Genomic DNA, 24793 nt, shown 5'->3' on the forward strand with positions numbered 1-24793 from the left:
ATCAGAATAATGTTCCATTGGTTGCTATGGTGAAAAGCCTACTTTCTGTCTAGAATTGACAGAATAAGACAAACCGATACATTAGGTGGAAAGAGCCCTAATCGCAAGCTTACAGTCCTGAGGGAACATGGGTTAGGAGAAACATAAGGAACAGAGAAAGGCGAGAGGTAGTGTGGTGATTGCATCGTCCCTATTAAGTTCTGATGGCAGCACCATCTCTCTTCTATGCCAGCATTGTGGTGTAGAGACCCTGCAGGGTCCGTACATATGATCCTCCTGCTACCGATCACAAATGGTGTGCATTACAATGTATATAAAAAAATAAATAAATAAATACTTGTGCGATCCCCAGTGATGTCACAGCATTACCATGGGTATCCTCTATTTATAAACATTCTGGCTCAGAATAAAGATGCAAAATAAAAAGCGTAGAGGGTTTATGTTTTCAAACAAAGGTATGGGACTACAGGAAAAAAAAGGTGAAAGCAACAAATGGTAAAAATGCCAAGGAAAAAAGTTCTTTACAGCACAAAGTACCATTAATCCACAGGGACAGTCATAAATACTTTGATACGTGGTGCCTAGCACTTTTTTGAATTGATATACTTGAATTCTACAAACTACAGGGCTGTACTTTCCAAAGACTTATTCTAACTTTCACAAAAAAAGGTTTTAATATTCATAAAAATGTATGACAACAGATGCCCAAAGTGTTTTTTATTAAAGGGATCTTACAAGGTGCAAGAGAAGTTTACTCTAAAAAGAAGAAAAAAAGGCTTTGGTATTGGGTAAAGAAATACTTATTCAGCTGCATGCCAAAGCCAGTGCAAAAACGTCGCTTATAAGTAGACATTTAGCATTAAATCAAAAATTAATTAAATCTTCCATACACAGAGCTACACTGGACAGTCTGTTGAACTGCATAACATAAGCTGTATATTAATCCTGTATGCGCCAACAGAGCCCATAATGTATTGAATTTCTTTGTTATGTCTTGTCAGAAAGAGTGCGATGGTACTTGCAGTGATATATAGGGTCTAAAAATTGCTGCCAAGCTGATATCTGCATGAAGGTCTGGAACAATTAAAAGCTTAAGTTTATCTGCAAAGCTCTACTGAAAGACTCGATTGCAGGGCATCTTTTTTTTTTTTTATGAGACCACGTTGGTTTACATTGGAACAGAGATGTTGAACCTTTAAGGCTGCAACAGGCAAGAATGTGAAGATATACCTGATTTGGGGCATGGGGCTTAACTCAAAATGATAAAAACATAAGAAAAACTATTTTTGGACAGGGAAATGAATACGTCCTAGTCTGATAGCAGCCTCTGAAGCTTGGGCATCAGCACCCTTGAGTAAGCACTTGCTTGACTTAAGTATTCACTACAAATACCCAGCCCTAGTAAGCTTCGGAGGCAAGAGCTTGGCTGGCCATGTATGGTTTCTTTTGAAGTCTTATAACCCACTGAATTGTGCACTTTTTGCCATCACAGGCCCTTTGTAATGAATGGCGCAGTGAGGGAGTTGAAACCGCAACTCTCCGAGCAACTCTTCCTTTTAGTATATAAACCCTAATGACTGATCCCACCTGCATTAATCAGAGGAGGACCTGAAAACATTCTCTGCTTGAGTTATTTGAATTTTTTGCTTGAGGTGTGCTAATTTGATAATGACATTTCAAATAACTATAAAATCAAAGGTAATATCCCCTGTACCACATAGCAGAAAACGCCAATAAGCCACAGTAAATGAACCAAACAAACCGTAATTTCATAAACTTAATGGCAAAGGCAAGGTTCATTAGACTTTCGCTTGGGACATATGCGATTATTGATTACCAGCAGAGAGAACTGACATGTTGAACACTCAAAGTGACTGTTTATGAGAGCTTGATTACCCGGTTTTAGTAGATAAATCTCACATGCAGGCATCACAGTCAAAAGGGAATATTACAAAAGAATGCACGCTATAAATGTTCAAACCCGTATTTACTAATGATGGATTGCCCCTGAATGCTTCGATAAACTTTCAATACATTGGATCTGATGAAAAGATCTACCATTTTCCAGTGCCTAAATATGCGACATCTTCAAATATTTGTTACTGATTCCCTCTGTATAGAGATAGAGTGACGCCAGTTTTTAAATACCTTAATAATTAAACCACAGAAATGTGTTCTTACTGGGGGGGTGATGACAATAGTATGAAGGATATTTTTCATAGCTGGCACTGCACTTACTTTTCCACCCAAAGGACAGACACTAATTTTACACCAGTCTTGACGGCTTTATTCCACGTTCCCTGAATTCCATCTTTAAAAACCACATGGGTAACCTGTTTGTTAAACGTCTTGGACACCTTGTAGAGAGGAAAAAAAATGGAATCAATAACTATACATTTTCCATAGTAACCATGAACATCAACAACAGTTATGAGAGGTCAAACCAGATTAAACAAAAGCTGTATTTATTGCCTAAAACAATGAAGAATACTTGCCGCTACCACTATTTAAACATATCCACATATATATCTGCAAAACCAGGCCACAGGTCGCCATTGCAATGGGGAATTGCTTTACAGTGCCTACGATTTCAAGAACTCGCTCTATATAAAATCAATGTATGCACCTCAACACGACATCACCCTTTCCTGGGTATGTGCTTACAGAACACATGAGCTTGGCAGGGTTACGTGACCTTGAAGCGGTAGCGTGGCAGCTCATGGCTTTTGTGGCTAGCTCTTTAGTGGAGAAAATTTGTTGAGCCTGCAGAGTTTTATGGTGTGCTGTAATTCACCAGACACTATGAACTTAGCTGCATTAGGCATTAGGATAAAAAAAGGTCTCTGCGCCACTAAGCTTACATCCTAAATGCACACACAAAATAAGGCTTTTCTAACAGATCTTATGAAATTTGCAACATTATGTTTATAAACGGAAGCAGAGGGATTATATTAAGTCACAAAATGTAATATACATTGTTAACTCAGAAAAGGAGCTTGGCCGAAACCTCATTGTCATCATTGGACCAACATATGAGAAACTTCTGAAGATGAGCTTTTACAATACAATCGTTCTTCCTCTTGATCCAGTTAGTAGCAATTACTTTCACTCAGGGCCAGACAAACGTATAAACCTGCCACATATTGTTTTGTTTTCAATAAACTTTTGGAGCAAGGGAAAAAAGTTAGGTATGACCCGGCAACCCTAAAAAACCATCAACTTGATCTTATATACTATTGTATCTTCTTTCAAGTAGGAACAGGAAAGATTTTATCTTTAACTGTATGAAAAACACAGAGGTGATTACAGAAAAGAAAAAAACCTACTTACTTTTGCTCCCAAATTCAGCAGCTGCTGTGAAAACGTTTTGGAATAATTCTCTGTCCGGTTCGACGACCATACTTCAACATATGCAGTAACACCTGAAAAGAGCAACAGAATGGATGTTAGAATTGGAATTGTCATTAGAAAAACCCTTTCGGCAGTCTATACAATGCTGAGGTTACATGCTCCTGGTCCTGAACTATTACCTGTATTCTGAAACCGGGTCTTTAATGTATTTTCCCTTCTCTCAACACGCTCTGCATCTCTCATTGTTTGGATTTCTCCACCCCACCACTAACCCACTAATTCCCACTGCTGCATTAGCAAGAAACGTTCCAGTGCCAGGCAGACATTTAAACCCACTATAAATTTCCAGCACTGAAGGTCCATCATTTTTTTTTTGTTTGCATTATTATGAATCATTGAAACAGTCTTGCACGTTATTGTCAACCGGAGAATATGTTGAAAGCGGTTTATTTATTTTTTATTAATTATTATCTTTTATTTCATTTTGAAATCCCAGACACGTTTAACTGCGTAGAATAACACTGTTGCTATTCACTTCATCCGATGAAAAAAACATGTTTATTCCTACAAAATATTCCTGCAGGTTTCTTAATGTTCCGGGATGTGTACAAAGGGTACTGACAACACATGTTACCGTGAGAGATGAGTATCCACATTGAGGAGCACATATTCTCAGATGCATGAGCCGTCACTAAACCCTGCACAAAGGATATTTCTTAATAAAAAAAAAACAGCAAGTTGATTTTACTTCGATCTTCATTGAATAACGCAGGGGAACGTGACTCCTATTTTAATTAAAATAAGAAGTTTATGCGTCTATTAACGCATTTCATTTTAGCTGCTTATTAAAAGGACCCCAATTCTCCATCTGCTAGAAAGGTCTGACACGGAGTCTCATTCTCTCCATCGCCCAGACTCCTTCCAGCTCTTCACTGCTGTGATCATAGCTAAGACTCCCAATTGGTGATTTTGCTACCAGTATTTTATAGTCGATATCCCTGCTTGAATGTAGGTGACTCATTATAAGTATCTTCAAGTAATGACAAGTGGGTGTTTCCATGTGGACTGGTGAGTCACTACATAGAATCTTCACGATGGGCTATTAAAGGGTTAATATCCCCCCTTTAATAAAGGGTTAACATTTCAAGGATCTCAGGGTCATCTCATTTAAAAAGCTTCCAAGTATACATAAGGGGCATGACATCAGCACCAGAGAACAACATACCCCCCATGAAACAATGTGCTGTATATGATGCAGAACATACCTGATCGTAAGCAGGTACATGTGAAAGCCCCTAGTAACTTTCATTTTTACCATTGGTACTTTAAAACAGACCAGCTTTAGAGGATTCTTTTCTTAGCCAAGTCTCTGTAAACGTGGTATTTGATGATGATTGGCTGTAAAGCTCCATGTTTCTGCCTGCATGCTTTATGCTTTAAGTGAAACCCATTTCGCGGCATTACATACAACCGAACCTGCTGCGAAGGTTGACTTCTTGCCATTACCTGTGAGGATATCCGAACTGCCGCACACCGGTGATGATGGATCAGAAACGTCCATGCTGCCCGCATACGGCACAGCTTTCCGACCCGCCACCACTTCAAACTTCACTTCCGCTTTCGTCGAACGTCATCACGCATCACGTGCCGTGGCGTCACGAACGTGGCTCGTTGAAAGCGTCTTTCTGTTGCCTCGGAAACCGCCCCAGAAGAAGTGCAATTGCTTAGCTCTTCTTAACTACAGGGAGCGGATCTAAGCCGCAGGTATTTACAATGTTATAATCCAGTAAAGGCATATGATCCGATGAGATCATTTTTAGAGTTATTTCTGAAATATCATAGACACAAACCTTCACAAATATATTTATTGTTTTGTGATCGAATGTCACAATAAATAAGAATAAAGAGTTTAATAAAATTGGTGAATTCCATGTAGAATTGCCATATTTTCCTAAGGGTTATATAGTAATTCAGCCATGGTAGCCAAGAGGAAAATATATATATATATATAAAGGAGAGAGAGAAGAGTAACAGTGATTATCAAGTAGATGTAACAGGAGCATTAACAGGTTTGCTTGGGTTTTAGTTTCAACTTTAATAGTGAAACCGTGACCTGGTTTAGGGCCAAAGAACACCTTGGTTCCTCAGCAAAGAACCTGGTGGTCCTTATGAAACATAGTGGGGAGTTCCTTATATGAGAGGTGGTGGATCTCCAAAACTTGGCTTGCATTGTCTAAGGTCTTTCTGGATTCCAAAAATAGCTCTACTTAGAGCTTGGAGCACAAATGAAAGATTCCGAAGTGTTGGGGAAGTTCTGTCAAAAATCAGGAGACAAATAGCTTTGATGCAATAGTCACATCCATTTTTAGTTGTTATTGAGAAACAACAGTCTTGCCTTGGCTTAGCCTGTTTCAAGTTGAAATGGTTGTAGTTTAAATCCTGAACCCTGCCCTCAGAAGAGGTAGAATCAGTGCTGTATTCTGGTCTAGACTGACAGGTCCAGTGGGTTGGTGACCCCTCTGCCACAGTCTATCCTGTAGTCCTACTGATTTAAGAGGGAAATTACTGATCTTCCTAATGTGCCTGTTAACATCCTGGAGGGCTGTGCTGTGATGACACAGCATATGTAGTCCATTTCCACCAGGCATGACATCATCAGTGTGGAAAGGATGGCGCCAATGGTAAATATGTCGCTAGATAGAATGCATTATAAAACCACTTTCCTAACACGTGTTTGTATGCCATGCTACTAGGTAATTAGTAGCCACCAAGAAAACAAATAGGCAGTACCTCTGAGCAAAACACACCTCATTGTACTTAAAAAGCGGTTTTGCAAAAGCCTTTGCACATCAATGCTCCTTTGATGTCTTTCTAGTCTTTGTAAGAGATGATAGCTGCATGGTAGCTGAAACTCAGTAACAGTAAATCATACGCTCCAACGCATTCACGGCTGGCCAAGATGGCTCAAGGATGACCAGGATAATCGACATGAGATGAGGACACAGGAACGTAATAGCAGAGACTCCAAAGGGTGGAACAGAAACAAAAAATCTGTAGATGCATTTACTGAACATGAACAACAAACTTTACATTTACCATTTAAAAAAAGCTTTACTAATATAACCGTGGCAACATTTTCAATCAAAATATGGTTATGTCTTTTCAATTACCTTGTCCAATTATATAGCCTTTAAATATAATAGTAACCACAGACCATAACAATATACGCCCAAACTACAGCTTTCTATTTGCAGTGATACATTGTTTTAATTATTTTACAGAAAACCAAAGAGCTTTAGTCTGATTAGTGCAAACATTTATGGTTTTAATATGACATGATAGCAATACCGTCTTTCTACATAGTATTCTTCGCCCATGTATTGTACTGTGCTTAGCAATATTCACAAAATGAATTTCATCATTAAATAGCTTGACACCTGAGGTTCTGGGATGGAAAATGACTTGTAAGAGGTCATACTGAGCTAGCACCTGGATTTAAAGTGATGTTTCCCACTTCATTGGCACAAGCTTTAATTACAATTCCGCACTCGTCAGTCAATCAGTTTTGTACCATTTAAATCCCTAATTAGTTCACAACCAACTGCTACATGAGATCTATATTTTCTCCCAGTATGTTTTGTCCTCCATTTATCCTTTTTTCATTAATTTCCATTTCCTTTTCTCCTAGTATTGAGCAGTTGCTATAAAGTGAAGTACAGACAGTTTTTTTTATAACATCTTTAAAAGTGAAATTATCTCAACATTGCTTCAAGCACTGATGCCGCGTTCTCTGTACAAACAGCTGGCACCGGCATTAATTGGATGGGGTGCGGTATGGCTCAATGATTCATAAGTGACCTACCAAGCATCTTGGGACATGTACTTCAATGACACAAAGGGCCACCAATTTTTAGCATTCCATACCTCCCAACACCATTCCCCATAAAACATGGGTGCCTAAAGAGCTGGTATTTATAGGGCTTGTATCGTCAGCTGCCGATATGCAGTGATTTGGAGCGCAGTCTGAATTTTATGTTGTGTGCGCACAGACCATAACATCCATGTACTTGTGGGGCTTTATTTACTAGTTTTATTTTTATACCTATTTTTATCCAGTGATCTGATCTGAAGGGCCACTGCTTAGGTAAGCATACATGATAAGACACAGGTAACAAAGAAGAAGATTCCTGTAGAACCCAGGACTGTTGGCCATTGCAGGATTAGCATAGCTGGTGCCAAAAACAACGTCAGGGGTAGCAGTGTACGCTAACATATTCCACAACAAAATCTTTTGTCTTCTGTTAAGGAAATTTGACCATAATTATGGCATTTTCTAGAAGGAGCACACACAACTTATGTTATTCCTTATCAGGGAAATAAAAGAATAGTTTGAAACGTTTTGCTGACACTGATGATTGGGTTTAATTGTTGAGCTTGTTTGACTTTAAAATGTCCTATAAAATCAATTATGACTTGTCAGTATGTTTATGGATGGTTGGCAAAGTCGCTTAGTGACAAAGTATATTCCAAAAGACCAATTTTCTTGCATCGGCTATGAGCTAAATGAGTTTAAGTAGCATTAAATTGTATGCACAGTTGTCTATAAAGGAGATGTTCTCTATTTGTGACTCACAAGAGGTTAGCATTCGCCAGATACATCAAAGTTGACATTACCTCCCTCTTCAAGTTCAAATAAAGCTGATTAAAAGTAAGACGTATAAATGTGTGTACGAACATTGTCTTTCTGATTAACTGGAACTGTTCTGCTGAACCTGATATTAAAACCTCACCATAAATCACCTTCATTGTCTTCAGTAACAATACTTGTCAACAGAGCACGTTTTTGATTAATTCCGGATATTCTCAGTATTGTGTAACATGTGCCAGGTTTATTTATTATCATTATAAAGTGCCATTCGGAGCGCATTACATACAGTATGTTGTAGTAGTGAGTCTCAGGAGGCTCCCGGATATAATTAATTATAATCACTTCCAATAATTGTTTCTTTTTTGTGGATGTTATAACTAAGAAAATGTATCCCAAAGGGCAAAATATGGAAGCCAATAAGCAATACTGTTGGCTCTCTTGTGCAGAAAAAAATAGCTTTATACTTTGTATCTAAAGTGCCCTTATGGGTGACATTAGTGTTTCGTGTTGATGGAGATTTTTCCTCTTTAACAGCACAAATGAGCTTAGAATATCTAAAAAGCCTGCACTTATCACACTTATTCGATTCATTTCCATTTCTAAAGGGCAACCTGTAAGATCAAAACCATAGTCCAGTGGAACCCCTACGTACCATGTCCATAATGATGCAATGCCCAGCTCACCAAAGCATACGTCTGCACACTTGATGATTGTCACGTTTGTAGCGAACAAGACTTACCATCCGGCTGACAGGAACCGTGTTGTTTGCACCATGCACGTTCCAGCCGACAAGGCTCATAAATGTGATCTATTTGTATGTTAGCAGGGGGCTGGACTTTTTTCAAGGTGCTTAGTTGTTTTTCTCATGTATCTTGCTGCAACTTGGTTTCGGATGCCCCTTACTCAATGCCCTTGTCCAGTTTCTTGCCCCCTTCCTCTTTTAGATATTAGTTTTGCTTAATTATCTAAATGACTCAGTGACTAAAGATCAGTTGAAACCACAGCTAAGACTTTATAAATAGGTTAATTTATTATACAAGGCACATGTATACATACAGCAGCATTCAATGATAGATGACACTTACAGGATAATGGTGCTTGAGTGCTGTAGGCAGTAGGAGTAGAAAGGATTGAAAGTCTCCATGTCCTCTGATAAGTTTTTATACTCCTTTTCTATATTAGGCAGTGTAAAGTGATTACTATTTTTTAGAAGGGCATATATATTACTTCATCTTGCATAGAGCCCTTTTAGTCTGCCACATGATTACAACACATGTTCCCGTCACTCATGTTTCGGTTATACCTAATGTGAATGTATATTTAGAATAAGGAAGAAGTATGATTTTTCTTACGCTTTTCTTTTCTCTGTACCATTTTGGCCAACTTTCAGTGCCAACTTTAGATTTTGTATTTTGACCATGCTTAACATCTGATCCCTGTACTTTGGACTTCCTCCTGGTTTGACCCTTGCCTGTTCTTTGACCTTTTTTTGGAATCTACGTTACTCCTGCCAAAGTCATATTTTATATATATACCTTATATATATATATATATTTGCATAATGCAGTGCTATAAAAAATAATGATATGGTTGTATTTTCTGTATATTCCTTTTGTAAAGACTATGTAACTGCCTTACCCTCACTCTTTTACTCACAATGACAAGTTATTTATTTAAGAATTACATGTGTCTCCATGAATGACCTATGTGGCTATATACACGAGGTCTTGCCCTGCTTATGTGGACATATTAAGAATAAAAAAATAAATGTAAGAAGAAAAACAACACATATTGCCATCAAATGCACATTTCCAATAACGAAAGTTATTTTTCCCCCATGTTCCTGGCTATCTAAGCAAAAAATGGAATCCACCTCTGCAAGCTAGTCTGCATACATCCTGAGACATCCCTTGTAATAAGATATAATCAGCATGTCCTATGTTGGAAGTAAAGTATTGTGTGATCTTGTAATTGCAGTAAAACTTTAAATTGAGTTATTTTCTCCATGAGACATAGTTAAAGACAGGTTTAGTTAGTATGCTTTTCACTACTTTCATATTATTTCAAAGAATGAACCATTACTACAATAAAACTTTGTTCTCTTAAGAATGAAAAAGATCTAGACGAAAATTGAATTTGAATGACAATATTAATCTCAATTATTCTCTGTTTGAATTTCTTGGAATTAGGGACATATATACAGTATCTCACAAAAGTGAGTACACCCCCCACATTTTTGTAAATATTTTATTATATCTTTTCATGTGACAACACTGAAGAAATGGCACTGCTACAAAGTAGTGAGTGTACAGCCTGTATAACAGTGTAAATTTGCTGTACCCTCAAAAAAACTCAACACACAGCCATTAATGTCTAAACCATGGCAACAAAAGTGAGTACACCCCTAAGTGGAAATGCCCAAATTGGGCCCAAAGTGTCAATCTTTTGTGTGGCCACCATTATGTTCCAGCACTGCCTTAACCCTCTTGGGCATGGAGTTCACCAGAGCTTCACAGGTTGCCACTGGAGTGATCTTCCACTTCTCCATGACGACATCATGGAGCTGGTGGATGTTAGAGACATTGCGCTCCCCCCACCTTCCATTTGAGGATGCCCCACAGATGCTCAATAGGGTTTAGGTCTGGAGACATGCTTGGCCAGTCCGTCACCTTTACCCTCAGCTTCTTTAACAAGGCAGTGGTCGTCTTGGAGGTGTGTTTGGGGTGGTTATCATGTTGGAATACTGCCCTGTGGCCCAGTCTCCAAAGGGAGGGGATCATGCTCTGCTTCAGTATGTCACAGTACATGTTGGCATTCACGGTTCCCTCAATTAACTGTAGCTCCCCAGTGCCGACAGCACTCATGCAGACCCAGACCATGACACTTCCACCACCATGCTTGACTGTAGGCAAGACATACTTGTATATGTACTCCTCACCTGGTACTCCACACACGCTTGAAACCATCTGAACCAAATAATTTTATCTTGGTCTCATCGGACCACAGGACATGGTTCGTCTGCTTGTCTTCAGCAAAATGTTTGCGGGCTTTCTTGTGCATCATCTTTAAAAGAGGCTTCCTTCTGGGATGACAGCCATGCAGACCACTTTGATGCAGTGTGCGGCGTATGGTCTGAGCACTGACAGGCTGACCCAAAACCCCTTCAACCTCTGCAGCAATGCTGGCAGCACTCATACGTCTATTTCCAAAAGACAACCTCTGGATATGCCGCTGAGCATGTGCACTCAACTTCTTTGGTCGACCATGGTGAGGCCTGTTCTGAGTGGAACCTGTCCTGTGAAATCGTTGTATGGTCTTGCGCACCGTGCTGCAGCTCAGTTTCAGGGTCTTGGCAATTTTCTTATAGCCTAGGCCATCTTTATGTAGAGCAACAGTTCTTTTTTCAGATCCTCAGAGAATTCTTTGCAATGAGGTGCCATTTTGAACTTCCAGTGACCAGTATGAGAGTTAGAGCGATAACACCAAATTTAACACACCTGCTACCCATTCACACCTGAGACCTTGTATCACTAAGGAGTCACATGACACCGGGGAGGGAAAATTGGGCCCAATTTAGACATTCCCATTTAGGGGTGTACTCACTTTTGTTGCCAAGGTTTAGACATTAATGGCTGTGTGTTGAGTTATTTTGAGGGGACAGCAAATTTACACTGTTATACAGGCTGTACACTCACTGCTTTACATTGTAGCAGAGTGCTATTTCTTTAGTGTTGTCACATGAAAAGATATAATAAAATATTTACAAATATGTGAGGTGTGTACTCACGTTTGTGAGTCAATATTTATTATGAGTAAATGGATCTCCCTGTACGTAATGTGCTGTCCTCCATAATGATCCAACACTGGTTCTGTTGAAAGCTGCATAGAAGAGTCTGTTTAGACCAGGCATGTCCAAACTTTTTTCGAAGAGTGCCAGATTTGATGAAGTGAACATGTGCGAGGGCCGACCATTTTGCCTGACATTTTCTGAACCATTAAAATTAAATGCAAATTAACTATTTTATGCAAAGTTTATTGAAAATGGCATACCACATCTATCCCTTTCTCACTATCTCCCCTCCCTACCCCCCTTCTCACAATCTCCCCTCTCCCTCCCTACCCCCCTTCTCACAATCTCCCCTCTCCCTCCCTACCCCCTTCTCACAATCTCCCCTCTTCCTCCCTACCCCTCCTTCTCACAATCTCCCCTCTTCCTCCCTACCCCTCCTTCTCACAATCTCCCCTCTTCCTCCCTACCCCTCCTTCTCACAATCCCCTCTCTCCCTCCCTACCCCCTTCTCATAATTTCCCCTCTCCCTCCCTACCCTTCTCACGATCTACCCTCTCCCTCCCTACCCCCCTTCTAACGATCTACCCTCTCCCTCCCTACCCCCCTTCTCACGATCTACCCTCTCCCTCCCTCCCTACCCCCCCTTCTCACGATCTACCCACTCCCTCCCTACTCCCCTTTGTAGGTCACTTACCGTCAACTCCTGTGTTGGGAGCGTGAGGCGTTTGTCTCGGGTGCCGGCGCTTCACTGCTGAGTGCCGGCATATGACGTCATATGACGTCATATGCCGGCGCTCAGCGTGAAGCGCCGGCACCCGAGACAAACACCTCACGCTTCCAACACTGCACTCTGGGCAGCGCAGAGGCAGGCGGCGGCGGCAGCGACGGCGAGCAGAGGAGTCCTGGATTTCTGTCAGTCAGGGGGGCCCAAGAGGTGCCGAGCGGTCGTTTTCAGCAACCGCTCGGCACCCCTTGGGCCCCACTGACTGGCAGAACTCCAGGGCCCGGTCGTAGTTGCGACCCCGGTAGTTCTGCCACTGCCTACAATTTCTTCATCAGATGCCCTTGTGGCTGTGTGTGCCGGCGCAGGGAGAAGGAAAGCCCAAATCTAGCGACGTCCGAGATCGCAAGATTTGGGCTTTCCTTCTCCCTGCACCGGCACACACACGGCCACAAGGGCATCTGATGAAGAAATTGTGTAGGGGAGGGCAGGGGCGTACCTAGAGTATTTGGCACCCGGGGCGGATCCTGTATGTGGCACCCCCACACACACACACTTTAAAACTACCTGGCCGAAACTGAATATGACCCCCCCACACACACCATAAAAAAATCTAACACTTTTATTTAAAGTAAGTAACACACCAAAATAGGACAAAACAATTAAATATATATATATATATATATATATATATATATATATATATATATATAATTGTTAACAGCAATCACATTCCTCTCCCTCTTTGAAGTTCACTTACCTTTCAGGAGTCCTGCGGTGGGGGTGCAAGGCCTCTGTCTCCCAGCTCTGCCACTGTATGGAACAATATAGAGTGATGGGAGTTATGATGTACTTTAGAGCATAATTATATAATAAAAAATACATTGGAAATGGTACAGCATAACACCCATCACTCTCACACACTTACCAATCCACACACGCATACCAATCCACACGCATACCAATCCACACACGCATACCAATCCACACACATACCAATCCACACACATACCAATCCACACACACACCAATCCACACACATACACCAATCCACACACATACACCAATCCACACACATACACCAATCCACACACACATACCAATCCACACATATACCAATCCACACATATACCAATCCACACACATACACCAATCCACACACATACACCAATCCACTCTCACTGTATGCTTTCCTACCTTTCCTCTTTACAGCTCCTTTTCCTGCTCTTCGCTCCTCTTCTTCTTCAGTTCTTCTGTCTTCTTCCGAGGGCACGGGGTTCAGAGGGCACGGACAGCGCTGGGCGACAACAAACCCCGGCGCACAACAGCTGTTGCCGCGCGGATCGCAAGGGAGCGGGAGATCCTTGAACCGGCTTAAAATCACTCAAGGGAGCCGGTGGTCTGTTAAAGACCTCCGATACCGCTCCCTTGCGAGTCTGCTCCTCCAGCGGCTCGCTGGAGGGGTGCCGGGTGCCGGCAAGTTGGCACCCCTCTGATGAGCGGCACCCGGTGCAGACTGCCCCCCGCTAGGTACGCTACTGGGGGAGGGTTAGATTTCAACCCTCGTCTACAGTCAAACATGAACCCTGTTTAAAGTTACTGTAGACGAGGGTTGAAATCTAACCCTCCCCTACACAATTTCTTCATCAGATGCCCTTGTGGCTGTGTGTGCCGGCGCAGGGAGAAGGAAAGCCCGAATCTCGCGCTTTCCTTCTCCCTGCGAGGGCTGATGACGCCAAGTCCCGTGGCTCACTTGGGGGCCGGATCAGTCCGGAACGCGGGCCGCAATTGGCCCGCGGGCCGGACTTTGGACATGCCTGGTTTAGACTCAAGATCGCATGCGTAAAGTATTCTGGTTGATTCCAAAGGTAACATTTTCTTGCAGCTCATTAACTGCTTAAGATGTCAATCAGTGGCAAGACACGCTCCCTATGATTTCATTGGAAGCCATTTACAGCCACTGATTGACAGCTTAAGCAGCCAAACAGTGGCAAGAAATTCTGAATCATTGGGCAAGATTGTGTCAGTAAGTGTTTTTTTCTTTTGGTTTAACTTTGCCTCAACCTTGCCTCGTGAGAAACAAGTAAAGGTGTCAGGGTTCCACACTGCTTGCCTGAGCTATGTGACATTGTCATGTCTACCTGCAGCCACTAGTGGCCACTAGTTCCCTCTCAGGAGCACCCCTTTAAAATTAATTGGGACAGCTGAGCCACATTACCTGAGTTTAGCCCTGCCCTTATATACCTGCTCTGCCCTTCAGTCTGGGCATTTGCATTGTTAGGCTTTGGTTCCTGTTAGTCTGCTTGCAGCTAAAGTTCTGTGTACTTCATTCTGATCTCCTGTGTATGACCTTGGCTACGTTCACTGTAACGGGTTCACCAAGAGAGCTGTAGTAACTCCCAGAGATCACCCACATGTATCCTCCTGTTGTTCCCGGAATCACTTCCAGCACCAGCCAGCATGCGCACCTTGGAACCCTGCTATGTGTACCCAATAAGTAGACACAACTACCTTGAACTGAGTACAGCAGGAATGAACAGTTTATTGTTGTAAAACATAGACTCATATAGCCACAGAACTTCATTAACATAAATCAACATTGATAAACAGGTACATGTAGACAACCCAACCTTTATTCCCATTTAGCTACTGAATATCCCCCTGGCAACCATCTTGTTAATGGGATTAGTTTACACAATAGAGTTCCTGCCTGGGCTGGAGCCATCTCTGACTACCTTGGGGCCCTGTATGACAGGTCATTCTGTCACATTCACGATCCAGCTTTGTGTACCAGACCCTGGCGTGTCCCAGACTCACCTATCTATCCAGCCATGTCCAATCCGTGTGCCCTGTCTGAGGGCTTCCAAGCCGTGTGCCCTGTCAGCCTTGCCAGTCCCAGTCCTGCTTTTCTGACTGTTGTGTGCCTGTCTGTATCTACCTACCAGTCATGTTGCATCAAGGGGTACAGACCGAGCCCCTGGTATCCCCTGCAACTGGGCTCCTACCTGACCTGCTTGCCTGGGTCTTGACAAAAGGCAAGATGGACCCTCCTGCACCTGCATGATTATTCCCCCCAAAACACCTTTGTAAGAGTATATGAGGGAAAGGTAGGGAACTTGCAATCGTTGCTCTCTCACATGCAGGCACCCAGCCACTATTAAGTTAAACTTAAGTTAAACCGTATTGTCCCGATTAAAAGCTGCACTTTTTTCCTTATTTAAATCTTTAAATTAGGGGTGCACCCTATATCCCCACCTTATCTGCAGATCAGTTCCGCTTCCCTTTCTCCTTTCACGTGGCTCCTCTTCTTCTCTTGTATCTTCTTGTTCCGTCTGCTTTCTTCTGCTGTCTGTCATCCCTGTGTGTTCAGTCTTGACTCCTGGTGTATTTCCACAAAAGGGCGTGGCTCCCAGGTACATCACTTCCCCGATTAAAGAAACGGGGATAAGGCTGTCCCCATGACTCCGTGTTTTTGCGGAAGTACCCTAAGAAGCCCAATATTGCAGACAAGTTAGCAGAGAAAGAGATGTGTTTCTGCATCTCTCTTTCTATGCAAATCTGCCTGTAATATTTTGGCTTCTTATGGTACTTCCACAAAAGAGTGGAGTCACATGGACAGCCTCTTCCCGTGTGCCAGGAAGCTTTGACCTTTTTGCAGAAGTGCGCCAAGAGTCAAGATTGAACACACTAGGACAAGCGGAAGGCGGACAATGATACGGACGAAATTCACAGGGATTTTCTATTCAGAAATGAAATTCGTTTTCACTCTCTCACATCCGCTCTCTCACACTCTTATTTACTCTCACACTCTCATTCACTCTTACCCTCTCATGCTCTCATTCACTCTTTGTTACACTCTCAACATCTCCCTACCTTCTCTGCCATCAACTTCCACGTCCCTGTCTCCTTTGCCCCAGTTCTGCTTCTTCTCTTGCCCTCTTCATTTTCAGACATTAATATGAATTAACAAAATTGGCAAAAAATGTAAAAAAAATGTGTACGAATCCGAGTGCTCATGTCCAGATAGTATAGTCTCAGACATTTTTATGATTAATTGTTCCATTGCAGAAAAAAATAGTTAATCAGCATATTAGCTGAATAACCACCATAGCGGCAGTGCAGACCTTGTAATGCCTGGGTTGCTTGCTCAATGTGTGTGTGCATCTTGTAGAAAAGGCTTTTCATGAGCCACATGAAAAAATATTCTGTAAATAGTTGACAGAATTACTTATTATTATTTGAAGGGGCTTTTACCAACATACTGGAGCACTGGAGATCACATTCCTTTAGTAGGGTCTGTACTGCCTTTGTACACAGCATATGTGTAATATGGATTATTGAATAGGACAGTCACTTGGACAATGCTGGGTATGATAGCTTGCTACTTGGAACAGCCTTACAGTATTATATGAGGCTTTTTTTCTTTTAATGTGCAATCATGATCCCTAAGTGATATTATAATGTGATTTACCCTGGAGCCATATACTCTCGTGCTAAGGCTTGTTTTTCATGAGAAATCAGCAGCTTGATTCTATAAGGAGTTTATTACCCCACTTGGAGTTTAAAGCATTCCTCCATCTGATGATTTCATTGCATTTGCTGTACAGCATGTGATCAACATTATTATCTAACCCGAAGCAGACCACCCGCGTGTCTAAGTTGCAGACCCGCAACATTGTGTAGTATGTGTTTTGTTTGATTGTTCTATTGGGTCTGTCTCACAGGAGGGTCTTAACATCAGAGGAATATAGATTTGGAATGTAAATCTAGACAGAATTCTGTTTTCAAGCCTTAGGGAAGCCCTAGGCAAAGTGTTATATTTATCAGAAGCATAAATATGTAAACTGTAATCTATTAACCCTTTTAATAGATTGAATTTATAGGTGGATTTAAAGAAAGTATGAAACGGCAAGTAACTTTTTTGTCTTGAATCAATACTTTAGAGATGAAAGGCTTTTATGCAGCTTCCCTGTAAGACAAATAATTATTGGAGCTCAACTTGCACACTATGGGATTAGTGTGGGAAAGAAGATATATCAAAATATAGAAGAAAAATCAATAAAGTACAGAATGAAGGTATTTTTCATGCAAAGCAGACAGGAACAAGACATTATTAAAGGAACAGTTGGTGTTGAATGTCTCAGGGGATGTGTTAGTAAATGCATTTTCACATTATTGATAGCATATTCTCCTGTATGAGGTGGTGAAGTCAAGCGCAGGAATGAGCTTTATGTACGTTTTCATTACCTTTTCTTGTCTAACAGCTGTAATTTGTTTCTTAAGATTAAGATGCTTGCTTATTGCAATGTTCTGTCAAGAGACAGAATTAGATGCAATAATGTGCAATGTGGCTTCTAGACTTAAATATATGAGTAAAAAGCACTGCTGGATGGATAGACAGCTTTAATCATGGAATGCCACAAATCAAGTTTTTAGGCCATGATCAAAGTTCAGTCGAGCAGCAGTTAAATTCATTTTAACAAGTTCTGCTTGTTCTCTGCATGTTTTGGATGAAATTTGGTGCAGACTCCGAATACATTTCCCTGGTTTGTAGGCTCAGGAATTGGACCCAGTGGGTAACCATAATGAGCTTGAAACCACTATACATAGAACTACCCTCTACACATGTCAATTACACAATGCAGTCACACTACCCAGGTATGTTTAACTCTACACAGTGCCCTTACCCTATGAAAGCGCTCACTAAGTATGCTATACAATACACAATCACATGTTCACACAACCCCATACAACTGCATACTATACAATAGTATATACTGACATTACCCTATACAGATGCATACTAAACAGTACACCATGACACAACTCTATGCACATACATACTACTTTGTACAGAAGCACATGGGCAAGGTCTCAAGTGGTTAAAATAAGCACAGCAAATGGAATCCAGCTAAAACCGACAAATGGATGAACTAATTTATAAAGAATATTCAGAGGTTTCTCATTCATTTCTGTCTGTTTTGTTGGGGTTCCATCTAATTCCTACAAATGCACAAATTGGGCAAAATTTGTTAAAATTAAAATACCTGGCAGAACTAGGGAAATCTTTCACAATATAATCACAGAGTAGAGTAACAATCCCCTACGGAATCATTGTGGGGCAATACGAGCAGAAGTGAAAATGTTGGCTTTAAGGGTTTTTAAGGCGTCACATACCCAGTGACCTTTCCCTTATTGTCTTAGCGCCTAAGCCGGGTGGGCTGACGATTTAAAAAAAAAAGCTTAATGAATACTCATTGTCACATATCCCATGCCGCAAGTTGAAAAACTGTCAAAGGCCTGATTTTTAAGCATTCTGGACCTTACAAAGAGTTGGCAAATCCCACTGACAAAACCTGTGAAAGAAAAGACCACATTTCTTAGGTATTATCTGTTGGGTAGATCTTTCACCCTTATCACTGATCATGCTTTGCTACAATGGAGAAATAGTAATAAGGGCAAAAATGCTAGGGTCACTCATTGGTTTATTTCGTGTTTAAGCACAGAACAGTTTTACATGCTAATCTGGATGCTGTGCACCAGATTGCACAGCATCCAAACACAGACCAAGTTATTAAGATGGGGGTATATGTGGCAGAGGTAGAGATGCTTTTTATGTAGTAGCAGGTTGCCACACTCTTTATTCCCGGTATTTAAAGCGGTGGAAAGACTTTACGATTTTAAAGTGGTCGACGTGCCTGCACCATGCCGCCCAGTGCGTCAGTGAGGCTCTTCGATGTGATGTCCCGCTCAAGGGGGCGGAAACACACGGAACAGTTCCTTGTGACAGCTAGAAGAGCACGTCGGAGGACAGCAGCAGCTTCCCTGCTGCTGTCCTTCAACGTGCTCTTCTAGCTTCCGAAGGCAGCAAAAAAAGTAAGTATTAAAAAAAAAATAGTTGGGGTAATAGGTGGAAGGGGATCCATATTCAAAGGGAGGGCTCACTCTGGGCTGTTTGGGGAGAAAGTTGGCTCACTCTGGACTGTATTTTGTTAATGTTATCTGGGTGCTGGTCAGGTTCTATGTGGACACCAGGGCTGGCTTTGGGGTGTGCATCCTTTGATCTGTGGCTGTAATTTAGAGGATTTTATCTATACCTTTAATGCTGAGTTGTTATATGATTCCCAGTTGATCTATACCTGCAAAGCTGGGTTTGTGTGATATTCTGTTGATCTATATCTGCTATGCTATGTTTCCATTATTTATTTATACCTGCTATTTCAAGATTGTAAGCTTGTGAGCAGGGCTCTCTCCAACTAATGTATCGGTTTGTCTTAGTCTGTCAATTCTTGTCTTGTCATACCCCTTTAATAAATGTATTGTATTAAGCGCTGTGTAAACTGTTTGCGCTATATAAATAAAAGATAATAATAATACAGGGTTTTTGTGTCTTTTTCAGTTGATCTATACATGCACGTGCTGTTTCCATGTGTTGTTTATTTGATCTACACCTGAACTACAGGGAGAAAGTAAAAGAGAGGTGTGGTTTAGTGAATGAGGGACAAAGGGACTCTGTGGCTGATTATTGGGGAGCTGACCTCTCAATGTCTAAGGGAAGACCTCTCAATGTCACAGGGAAGACTGCACTGACTCTCACAGTCTTTCTCTAATCTGCAGTCAGTGTCGCAAATATTTTTTGATGCAGGAGCAGAGGGAGTGATTGCATGCTAGGGAGCGTGGCCCAAAGAAATGTCTAGGGTCCAATTTTTCAATATTTACAAAAATATTTTTGTAACAAAGATTAGCTGTTTTTTAATGTATTAAACATACATTATTTTACCAGTGTTTCAAGTGATATATTATTATACTTGTTTGCAAAAAAGATGGGGAGAAAGTGGGGTGGGGGATGGTGAGGAAAGAGGTATCTGATGGGGAGAAAGAAGGGGGCTATCTGCTGGGGAAAATGCTACCCTCCATATTTTTAGGGGTTCCTATGCCCATGCTGGTTTGTGTGTGTATTTAGTCATCTGTTTCCTGGCACTTTACTTTCTGTAGGAATTCATTGAACTATGTAATTTTTACTTATCCCCAGAGAAAACACCCTCTTGAATTTGTAGTCACTTCAGTGGACAAAACGTTCTAGGCCCTGAAATCGTGAGAGGAAAAGTAAAGGTTTCATGTTATTTACTCTATTTCAATCTGCATATTTTATTAAAAAGGATTAGTGGCACTAAATTGTGGCTTCAGGCGTCCCATGTATGATGACCTTTTTTAGTGTACTGAAGTATTCCCACTCCCATCACATTACATCAATATGCGTTAGAAAATCAGGAAAAGATGGGCATGGATGGTGGGCTGATTCGGTGGTGCAACGGGCCACTTGACTAGACCTGCCCCCAAAGGCCTTAGGCTGCCAGCCCTCCCCTTGGTTTAATAGATTAAACACAGCCTATTTAATGTGAATGTAATTAACCCGTGCTGCAAGAGTTTCAAACATAACCTCTGAAGGCATTTAATGTCTGATGTAGGGGATAGAGGAGGCAGTCAGTCTTAAGTCTTGAGACAGGAAAAGGTGCTGTGTGGAACTTTTTGAATTGGTGATATTTGTAACTGGAAACTGGATTAGGTGGTCTGTTTGATAGAGTTACTGTCTAGCCAGTCTCCAAGCTGTAGTACATATATATATATATTTTGTTTGTTTGAAACACAGTACTGTTGAATTGGTAAATCAATCACTTTAAAACTGTATCCTGATTTTTCATTCTTCCATGCTCACAGTTTTAGTTCTCTCTCCCTCTAGCTCTCCTGTTGTCACAGCTCTCCATCCCTCTTACTATGGGCATAGTCTTTATCTTTGGTGCAACTTCTACCCTTTGTGTGAGCTGCCTTACTTCTGCTTCAGGGTAATGTAATGTGTTACATGACCCTACTGTATGCCTTGGTCTCCTGGAACTAAAACAGGCCCTGTATCTGAGGAGGTACATCCCTGATGCTTGAGAGGGTTCATTGATTGGTACACCTATGACATGGTATCTTTACAAAGTCAATAGAAAGAAAAGCCCAAAACACTTTAAAAAATGCTATGGAGACAATTTGCTTTAAAGTGCTTCAGTCAGGTCTTTCAATGGTCAGTAAATAAATTAATTTACCGATAGATATAAATAAAGAACAAAGTGCAAAGATAGCAAAATAATGTCCTCAACTCGTTTGTTTCGCTACACCTCGGCTTCATCAGCGATACGAAGGAGCAAGTAAAGCTGGGAGAATATGAGTATATGAAAGCGTATGATAACTAGATTGGCTGCAAATATGTCAGGAAACAGAAATGGTGATATGGGGAGGCAAAGAAGCCAGTGACCCACTATGTGTGCTGGTGTTCATATGGGTGGATGAACAATTGTCTATACTTATGTTCGCTGATTTAAATCATAAGGTTCCTGGTAGGTAGAAGGGGCCACCACATTTCTTGCAACTTTTTATAATATTAAGAATATTAGGAGGCTCATATGGAGAAATGTCTAAACTTGGCAAAGCAAAATATATATTTTTCTTTAGAGACATTGAGCATATTACAATTACAACAATTCTGTGATTTTTACAACATGACTCCAAATGAACACCCCCAAACTTGCTGTGCTCCATGGAGCATATTATGTTTCTGACCACTAAAAATACATCACATGGAATAAATAGTTTTTTAAACATTCTGTCCACATAATTGTGTAATAATAAAAGAAATGGATTTCGATACTGTTCCAGTAACTAGTTTAGACAATGCTGCACAGTTGGTCTCATGTTAATTTCTCCATGCATAAGGAGCTATTAATTAGAACATTATGATGGAAGAGGCAGCTATAAAATACCTTACCCAACAATGTTTTCGACTAATGATTTTGGCAGCACCAGTCCACGGTAAAACAAAGTTAAGAAATTAGTCATTAGTACATTTTTTTTTACATTAGTACATCGATTGATAGCAAATTAAAAGAGAAACAAAGAAGACCTTTATAGTATGTACATTCCCTAATTCACACCATTAAATTAGCCAAACCATAAATATCTTTGGGCCTAAGCTATGTTGGGTTTTGGGCTATAAACTAGCAAGTTGGAAGTGTCCACTCTACCCTTTAACTATATATCAATGAAAAGGCTGAGTGCTGCCTGACAGCCCTATTAATGAAAAGGCATATTAAAGAACTCCCTACATCTTGGGGAGATATCTGACAATGCATTTCTTAGTTTGGTGAGATAAAAGGGCATCTAAATATATTTTTCTAGTAGTTTCCACATGGTTTATACATGTAGATGCTTTGTCTAATTTAACAGCTGCAGTTTCCCAGTCCCCTCTGTACACAAAAAATCCATGCTCCTCTTCCTGAGTGGATAGACCTCCCAAAAATGCATGTAGGATGTTTCCACAGATGATAGGGAATGCACCATCATTTGTGGAATAGACCCCAGTTGTGGCATATAGATCAGATGCAGGAAACTGCTGCAACTACAGTAGAAATTAGGATAGCAAGAACAGGGCCCTTCTTCCCCTTCTTTACCAACATGTTTTAATGTGTTGGTGATATTTTCACTTTGAATTGTCTTTGTTAAACATTTTCACTGGCACATATTATAACAGTGCAAGCGAATCTGCTGGTGCTATATGAGTAAATGTAATGGAACATCCTCTCGCCATCCTGTTGAGCAGCACCCTAGCATTGAGAAAGCTTTGTGTCATGGGTCGACAATGAAGAGGTAAGCAGGCTATCTGAAGTTGTGTAAGTTGCTGTGTTCGCCACAAGCAAATTGATCCAATGCCCTTCCCTACCATCAATTTTCTTCCAGGCGTGCCACCCCTGTCTTGTCTATTGCTTAATGGAGCTTCTCCGTCCCCCTTGTCATAGCACTTACGTCCACTTTGTTCTGCCTGACCCAGTCATGCTGCCCCTTCTCCCAACTAGGGCTGCCTGTATCTGTGATATTTCTTGAACAGCTCTCTTCTAACATAAAATGGAAAAAATGGTAGAATTTTTCTATTAGAAGAAAAAGATTCTGGAAGATGTGTTGAAGATCTGACAGCTGTGTCTGACTAATACAAATGCATTCTCTCAATATTTTAATAGTCCAAGATGCCTGCTTTTCCATCCATAAGTTTAGTGTCTAATCTCACAAAAAGAGAAGCTCCTGTATGAATCAAATGCGACATGTAAATAGGGCTGTCAGATATTAACAATAATGAAATCAAGCAAAGTGCTCTGTTATTCTGCTACAAAGGAGTAAAATTGATTGCATGAAATCCATCAGCCCAGTTTTACCTAATACTTCTCTTTTCATTATATTCAGATGCCTTTACTCACCTCTTTATTTGCCAGATATGATCTGCATTTCTGTCAGTCAGATGTACAGAAACCTGGAGAAAATTTAAAGTGAATCAGAAAATGAACAAATCACTTAGTATGTTCCTTTTTTTTTTTTTTTTTTTTTTTTTACTTCCGAGGTGACCTTCTAAACTTAATCCAGAATCAAAAGTTATTTAAGGATAGTTTTCAAAAATGAAGTAGAAGCTTCCCTACAGCAGTTTGCAGTTGATCTGGCTCAAAGATTAATGATACTCCTCATTCTCTCTTTATGACCAGAAGCATTGATCGGTTTTGATTTAGTAAGACACAAATCTAGTTGTTTCGTTTTCTTCCTCTGAGCACAAAGGCTGAATTAAGTTATGATCATTGTTTGTTTCATCATTAAACATTATCATTTGTGGCATTTCTTTTTTTACGCCCCTCAATCTAATTAATCAAACATTTCAATTGAGGCGATCCTTAAGTGTGCAGTATGAGACGTCGAGCCTTGCTTTAATTCAAATGGAATTGCGTTAAAAGGCATATTTCCTGTTGGAGCCAAGTGGCGAAGTCTGGAAACAGTGATCTCTGTTTTTATGCTTCTCAAATTCCGGATACAAAGACCATATCAAATTAATATTTTTCTAAAGATCTAAATATTCAGAATCGGAAAAAATAAATAAATCAATTGCATGAAATTCACTGGAGAGGTGTGCAGATGTAAACAACATAGATTTAGGAAGTTTCTTGCCCAATTGTTACTTTTATTCAGTCAGTGCTGGTCAATCCCACTAACTAGAGTGCACAGTGCAGTTTATCAGAGGATTTAAAATACACTATAATAGTCTAAGCATTGCTCTTGCATTCAAATGATTAATGCTCAGCAGAATAGATTACATTAGGCAAAGTTTTTTTTATAGAAATCATATACTTTTATATAGTGGGAATCCATCTCAACTCTTTTTTTTACATTTCCCCTACCAAGATTACCATTTGTATTCTTCTCTTTCATG

At 40.7% G+C, this 24793-nt stretch overlaps 1 protein-coding gene across 1 annotated transcript in view; it reads right to left on the bottom strand.

Annotated features, from left to right (window-relative positions):
• Positions 1-4961, bottom strand: part of MCPH1 (microcephalin 1) — a 130539-nt gene extending 125578 nt beyond the window's left edge. The window contains exons 1-3 of the mRNA XM_053458712.1: positions 4858-4961; positions 3331-3422; positions 2239-2357 (exon numbers count right to left, since the gene is read on the bottom strand). Coding sequence (XP_053314687.1) covers positions 2239-2357; positions 3331-3422; positions 4858-4912 — 266 coding nt within the window. The 5' untranslated portion in view covers positions 4913-4961. The remainder of the gene's footprint in view (positions 1-2238; positions 2358-3330; positions 3423-4857) is intronic.
• Positions 4962-24793: the final 19832 nt, after the last annotated feature.

The sequence above is a fragment of the Spea bombifrons genome, chromosome 3, assembly GCF_027358695.1.
Source record: "Spea bombifrons isolate aSpeBom1 chromosome 3, aSpeBom1.2.pri, whole genome shotgun sequence".
Taxonomy (NCBI): domain Eukaryota; kingdom Metazoa; phylum Chordata; class Amphibia; order Anura; family Pelobatidae; genus Spea; species Spea bombifrons.